The sequence below is a fragment of the Penaeus chinensis genome, chromosome 6 (genome assembly GCF_019202785.1).
Source record: "Penaeus chinensis breed Huanghai No. 1 chromosome 6, ASM1920278v2, whole genome shotgun sequence".
In the NCBI taxonomy this organism is placed as follows: domain Eukaryota; kingdom Metazoa; phylum Arthropoda; class Malacostraca; order Decapoda; family Penaeidae; genus Penaeus; species Penaeus chinensis.
The window spans coordinates 433827-441326 of NC_061824.1; the positions used below are offsets into that span (position 1 = coordinate 433827).

The 7500-nt window shown below is 38.1% G+C and overlaps 1 protein-coding gene across 2 annotated transcripts in view; it reads left to right on the top strand.

The window, feature by feature from the left end:
* The window catches only part of LOC125026191 (mediator of RNA polymerase II transcription subunit 26-like), a 23568-nt gene that overhangs the window by 15366 nt on the left and 702 nt on the right, over positions 1-7500 (top strand). For both annotated transcript variants that reach the window (XM_047614485.1, XM_047614486.1), the window contains exon 3: positions 3970-7500. This exon is cut by the window's right edge and continues 702 nt beyond it. In XM_047614485.1, coding sequence (XP_047470441.1) covers positions 3970-5568 — 1599 coding nt within the window. In that variant the 3' untranslated portion in view covers positions 5569-7500. The remainder of the gene's footprint in view (positions 1-3969) is intronic.

The window sequence follows — 7500 nt, forward strand, 5'->3', positions numbered from 1 at the left end:
TGCAGTTGACACAAATTTGTTAAAAAGTAGAAACAAACTTAATTTTTACTTGATAGAGATTTCAGAGCTGGACTATTTTGAAAAGCTGATTGGAAAAGCATTTCTCCTACTTCTTTCTCTGCTCTCAACTTCTTCCTCTACTTTCTCTACATAATTCTGTCTGCTTTTCTTTCTGTATTTTTTTCTCTTACTTTCTCTTTTTCTCTTAATTTCACATTTTTCTCCCAATTTCTGTTTCTTTCTCTGTCTACTTTCTTTCCTTTCTCTCCTTGTTTTGTACCTTACCCCTCTCCCTCCCTCCCTCCCTCCCTCTCCCCCTCCCCTTCCTCTCCCTCTCCATCTCCCTCTCCTTCTCCCAACACCCCACTCCTTATCTTTCCTGTTTCTTGTTCTTTCTCCTTTCTTCTCTCTCCTTTTTTTTCTATTTCTCTTCTCTTATTTCTTGTTTGTCTTGCTCTCCTTCTCTCTTTCTCCTTCTCTATTTGTATGAAATAGCTTTTCAATCTGTTACATATAACTTGTAGTTAAATGGATTTAAGAATAGCAGCCACATTCCAGATCAGAAACATGTACCCACAAAACTCCCACACCACTTATGGAGTCACTGAATGCTAAATTTGCTCTGAAGCCACACCTTTTATATATCTAAGAGGTTGATTATATCACATTCATGCTATTCATATATTTGCACTGTGTTCATTGCTTAAAGTCATGCCTGTTTTTCTGTAGAGTTTTCCAGTTATAGCAAAAGACCTGTTTCCCCCTTTTTTATATTCACTACTTTAGCAAATGCACTGTATTCACAATTTACACAGTTGTACCATACATAAGAGTCAGAGTTCAAATTTATGCAAGCCACAGAGGTTGTATAAGTTAGTCAGTTAAAATGAATTTTTACTGTTACCATACCTATTAATGAGATTTTAATTGAGCAGTGATTTGAAGTCGACTGCTTGGATCACTTGCCTATGGTTGCCTTTTATCCTTGCTGGGCAAACTCCACCTACCAAAGTGCAACTGTTAGGTGAGACTTTGAAATTTGTCACCTTTGCTAGGGTGCTACCAATGAGTTGTGGGTGTGGTGGCTGTACAAAATTGGAAATGCAGAAATTTTATTGATTTGAAAATATCAGCAATTTTTTAAAAGATGTTGAAAACAAACATATTCTGGTAAAAGGAAACACGTTCTAAGTAAAACTTATTAGCCAGTCTTTGTTTTCTAACAGATATAAACTAAATGGTAACAAATGTGACCAAACATGGAAATATACAGTAAACTACGATTTGTAAAGTCAGATATATCCAACATTTTTAATATACACTTGAATTAGTTATAACTAGACCATTTTCAGAGGGTAGGTTCAATCTGCAATAGAATGGCCATCATAAGCTGCTAATGGCAGTGCCCAACAGGCCTCCCTTAGACATTTTGCTCCTAATACAGATAATTATATTCGTAAGCAATATCTAACTGTATTAGTGTAACATCTGCTAGCTGGTGATCTGTGAAGTTGTTTAACACAGCCACTTGCCAATTGGCTGTTCCACCTTTGCGTTTTGCCCCACCTTTTCACATAGAAATATCTGTTACCCGAATTTTAAAGTTACAATACAGAGAGAGGTCATTGTTAATTGGATACACTTATTACAGGTGAATGGATACCAACACAAACATTGTATAGCCTGTGAACCAGTCAGCCTCTTAACATCAGTATAGGAACAAGGCTTTGAGACTTTAGCAAGTGATAGCTGTGTGGATGCATTGTAGGAGTGGGCTTGTTTTTACAACCTAGAATATGGCTCTAGGTAGGGAATTAAAGGAATTCTTTACAGCTATACAAGTGCTTAGTCAACAAGGGGCTAGTTGTTAGTCCTACCTGACCTCATTTGTTTTTCTCTCATTCCTTGAATATTTTGTAAATTTCAAGTAATGAGGTAAGAGGGTGAATTCAGATGCTTTACTCCTTTGTAATTAACCCCTTGGTGACGGGTGTAGAAAACTAAAAAAAAACTCTATGGTCTAGCAACACACTGACTTTGAGCGCGTGAGTTCGGTACATCTAGCCGAATCACTGCCTCGGAGTGCTTTGGCGCGCCGCTGCGGCGGACAGCCACACACCACATTTCGAGTGGTTTGTTTTCATGCCTATAGGCGTGACATGTTGGGAAGTGGTTAAGGAGTTTTGGAAGCCATCTGTGCAGGAACAAAAGATACTACTAATGATTATGATGATAGTAAAAAAAACAGTGGATGGTGCATGCATTTACACTTGCCATTAATGAGTTAATAACCCCATATAGTGACCTTGTCTATCTGTATCTGTGCTTACTCTTTTTGGCGTATGATTTGGTAAACATTGCACATTGTTTGTTACCTTGAAGGATAATTGTAAAGAAGTTATATCAGGGATGGCAAAAATGAGCTTCGTATAGGTAATCTCAGAAGCATTTAGTCACATACAGTTGTTTAGTCCATTGTGCATTGATAGTTAACCCGTTACTACTGAGTCATCTGCTGGTTATGGCTACATGCATGCCGACGTGCCAGAGCGCATTGAACAGAAAGTTCTACTACATGTAGTGGAATCTATGATGCCAAGAGATTTCTAATATCGTCACTGAGGGATTAAAGCTCTAATGTATAGACATCCTCACCACAGGATCATAACCATAATCAGTGACCAAATGATAACTATAGTGCATAAACTTTGGGTTCAAACCTTGTGAGTCTCTGACAGAAATATTTAGATAATTATTACTAGGATAACACAAAAAATGCTTGGCAAATAATTATTATTCATGAATATGTGCATATTTCTTCTTAAAAGTTATAGGACAATTTATAATGGGTCCTCTGCTAGTTTCTGATGAATGTATTTTAGCACATTGATAGGTGAAATAACTAATGCATTTAATTCCTGTACAAAGCTTTTCAAAATTTGCAACAGACTATGGATATCATCATTTAATTATTTGGATTCTTCTAGTTGTGAATATTGAAACAGTGTTTTATTTGGATTTGCAATACTTCTCCCAATACTTCTCCCCTTGTAGGCCCTCCTCTTCCTGAGCCAATCAGTAATTTTTTCCCTACTACTAATCATGTTTGCCTATTGCTGTATCATTTACTTTTTACTGTTTATTTGTCTAGATACTTTTAAAACACCCAAATGTACATTTTAAGGATTTGCGATGATTTTTTTTTCTATATTCAAAGCAATGTATCCAAAGTTTCATTTATATGCAAATGATCACTGTAATATTTTTTTTTCAACTTTGCATTCAACTGACATTCATATGTGTTCAGTCATGATGCAAGTAAGACAAATCAACAAGACAAAATGAAATTGGCAACATCACAAATTATTTGCTCTTTACTTTTCTTCCAAAGGGATCTTTGATTAGAACACATTAGCCATTAAGGACTAGAAAGAGGTATAAAAGTAATCCCCAGTGGTGTCTGTTTCTCTGTCTAAAAGCTATGTAGTGAATAAAGATGATGCAAAAACTGCTCCTTTGTTTTAATGATAAAAAGATATGAATCTAGATATTGGGGTTAAGGTATCTTCAGCCGGTAGTCTTTTTTCAAACTAGTTGCATTTATGTGATTTATGCTGGTAAGTTTTTAAACCTTTAAATAATTTCTGCTAGAGGATTGATATTAACCTTTTTGCTCTTGTGATGCCAATTGTTAAAAATTGCCAAAATTTTTATCCTTATTCTGTTATTGAAATGTTAAAAATGATTGTACATTGTCTATCCAGCTATCTATATAATCATATACCTAAATAAATGTGTATATTTATATGAATTATATATGATTGGGTAGTGAAGTATATGCACAATTTTTCAAGTCATGATTAAAGTATGCATAATTTTATGTTGGTGTTAATTTTACGGTTTAAAATATTTTAAGATCACCTAATTTGTGTCTTGTTCCACTATTCATTAATTTCCCTTTCCTTTCAGTCCACCCGATTAGGCAAACACATAAATGACATCCGTCGCAAGACGACCAACCAAGACCTGTACCGACGTGCCAAGGACTTGGTGCGCAAGTGGCGGAAGGATGTCTTGGCTGATGGCGTCAACGGGGCAGCGGGTTCCGGGCCTGGGCCTGGCGGGACGGGGTCTGGCGGGATGGGTGGAAGGGGGGCGGGGAATGGGCATCCTCCTACGTCACCCTCTTCCTTACCGTCCAGTGGCAACACTAGTCCGGGAATGTCTGCTCCCACCACTCCCTCCACCCTGTCCCAACGCACTCGTCCGGGCTCTCCCACCCTTACCACCGCCCAAACAACCCGCCCAGTCAAACCTGCATCTCCTGCCTTACTGCGGGGACGTGTCCTGAGTCCGGGCTCGAGTCCGGCCTTGGCCTCCATTTCGCCTGCTATCACTCCTCCCCTGGCGACGCCAGCCCGCCCGCGCTCGCGCCCGCACTCTCCAGCTGTCAACCCCAGCATGAGGCAGCAGTCCAGAGCGGATGCTTCCTCCTATGCCCCTAGTACTGAAAATGTAGCAAAAACTAATACAGCTAACAAGAGATTAAGAAAAGATGATGATGAGTCTAGTAGTGATATTCCAGTTGCCAAGAGGCCTAGAAATAGTGTAACTAATGGCTTTGATGAAGATAGTAAAGACAGTTTTTCCAGTGTTTTGAGTAATGACTGTACTCCTAAATTTATGAGTGGAAGTAGTGAAGGTAGCAAATCACGACGAATAGCAGCCAATGCACACTCCTTGTCTAAGAAAAGATCAGTAGTGTCTGAATCATCAGTGGTGACCAATACGCCTGACGCTCTTCGCCAAAAGATGCCAGTCATACCTATGGCCACAAAAGGATCTAAAGTTAAAACAACCTCTCAAATAGTAGCTGAACTTGCAGAAAGAAAAGGTGACTCAAAATTAGCAGAAAGAGCCAGTAAACTAGAGGAGCAACAGGTACGGGACTTACCTGGTTCAGGCTCAACCACGGGTATGGGGAGGACAACTGATCTTGCCGTTGTAACGCGTAACAAAATGGATCATTTGCACCGATTTCTTAGCTCGCAGGCTGGCCCTGCATTTGAGGACTATGCAGGTGCTGGAGACGATGACAGAGGTTCGATGTCTTCAGAAACAGAAGGCCGAGGAGTCAGTGCCCCGGTGTCCCCACCAAATGTTCCTTCAGAGGCCCCCCCAGCAGTTGTCATGACACCAAGTAATCTTGATCTTCTTGGTGTTCGAGAAGATGAAACTGCGGAGGAGATCTTAGCGCGACTGCAGCCAATTGACCGTTCCAGTATTGTTTGGGATGACCCTGAAGATCAAACTGATACACAAGAACAGGAAAAGGAAGCTAGTGGTTCTGATGACAGTGAGTCTGAAGATGAAATAGAAAAATTAGTGCAACTATCAAAACAGGTTCCCCCAGATGAAGTAAACCGGCTTCATTCAACCAATCTAGACTGTCAGAATGGCAATTTTGATATGGATGGCAAGTTCAGAGAGTGGCATGAAGTAATCAATAAAAAAGGCTACCAGGACGACCCATTGATTGTTTTGCCTTATGTGATAACTGACTTTTGAAACACAAATGGTTAACAATGAAAACTGGTGGCTAAAGAATTATACAGGAGGCTACCTTGCTAAATAAAAAAAAATTGGTTGTCCTTCACTTTCATATTTCAATAGAACCCTTGTTAGTCTGTTTGTTAGTCTGTTTGTATTTTGTGTGTGTGCTATTTCTTTGTTTTCTTTGGATAGCCTTCCAAAAATCTTGCTCTTTAAGTTGAAATATAGTTGAAGTGAATGGCATTCATCGAGGATGCTGACTTTTGCTTCTGTTGCTTCAATTATTCTTTGAAGACAACCTCAAAAATATACAAGGATCCTTAGGATTAAGTATACAGTGCCTAAAAATAGTGGGCTAAGTTTTTAGTCACAGTCAGAGTAATATTAATCATATGCAGCCAGTCAGAGCTATGTTTTCAACAAGTGTAGATAATGATTTAGAAACTCAAGGGCATGTAATCTCTCCCGTAGTAACTAAAGACTTGGTCCATTCATTTCTATTCATCTATTCTAAAGTCAGTACAGTTGCCTTCAGTAACTTTTCCATATCCTAACTGAGAATAGTATACATATATATGTTTTAAGTCAATGAAATGTAATCTTCAGGGTATCACCTGAACAAGGCATTGGGCAGAATGGCCAAATTCTTGGTATGATATATTGTTGTGTCCTGGATAAACGTGTGAGGATAGGATAGTCACAGGTGAACCCTAGACCAGTCAGTAGGTTAGTGGAAGTCTTCAGTCTAAGACCTTTCAAGTAAACTGACCCCACTATAAACTGTGATAACTGCATTGTTACAAATAAATCCTTCAAGTATTTGGTTCTGGTAACAGGTTTTTTAAGTGAATGGTCATGACTGTTGCTTTAATGTATGGGTCCATTACACTAAATTATTGTTTTTGTTTCTTTTTTTTTCTATTGATTGATGTATTATATAGATATATATATATTTATATATTTAGTTCTCATATACAGTCTTTGCTAAATGATAGGGGTAATGATATTAGAACAGTTTAGGAAGAATGTCGTTGCAGAAATGGCATTTGGAGGCAGAAACTAAAAGGGTCTCGAGGGTTCACTCCTACTCCACAAGTGCTGCAGGACTAGACTTGAGCATTAGAAGTGTTGAGCTTAATCCTGTTGATGACCAGACCGGAATTCTCTATACTAATTCTTTATTTTTCCTATCTTTTGTTAAATGTACTGGTATTGTTTTCGTTTCATTCTAACATTTGCTTAATCAGTTGCTTAATCAGACTCAATCAAGTTACTCAAATGCTGTATTTGAATTTTGTTCTGGCTGGTCGTATATGTCTGTGATGGATCCAATTATCTTGGTGGAAAGTTTGTTATACAGAAGTTGAAAAGGTAGATTATGCTCATGTATATTGTCTTTACATGCCAAAGAATCAATTTACATGATCTGTACACAGGAACCTTTGTTTTATAAGGATTTCTTCTTTCTTTACTCAAAAGTTGCATTCCTATGCTGTGAAATGAAAAGAAACATTCTTCTTTTTAAACATATGTTTCTATGCTTCCTTTGTTTGATCAGCTGCTGCCTTAGAACGGTTTCTGGACTTTGCAATTTGTAGATTGGACACGTTGGGGCTGTCAACTTGAGTGGGATTTGAAGCTACAAGGCATTAGAACTCTATTTAATTTTTTGTTGAAATTTTTATTTAAATCTTTCTGCCTGTAAATTCAAAACCCACAATACACATTTGTATCAAGCATAGAATAATAGTATTAGACTGAAACTTTACAAAGCTTTGATGTTATCCTCACTTGTGCCCAAAGGTGATGTGACGAAGGCATAAGGGCACTTGTGCTGTGTAACACAAACGTGTTTGATGGACACATTGTGTTTTTTACCCTGTCTTTGGCATATTTGAAATAATCTTGAGTTATTTGTGATCTAACACATTGAATTATACATACCAA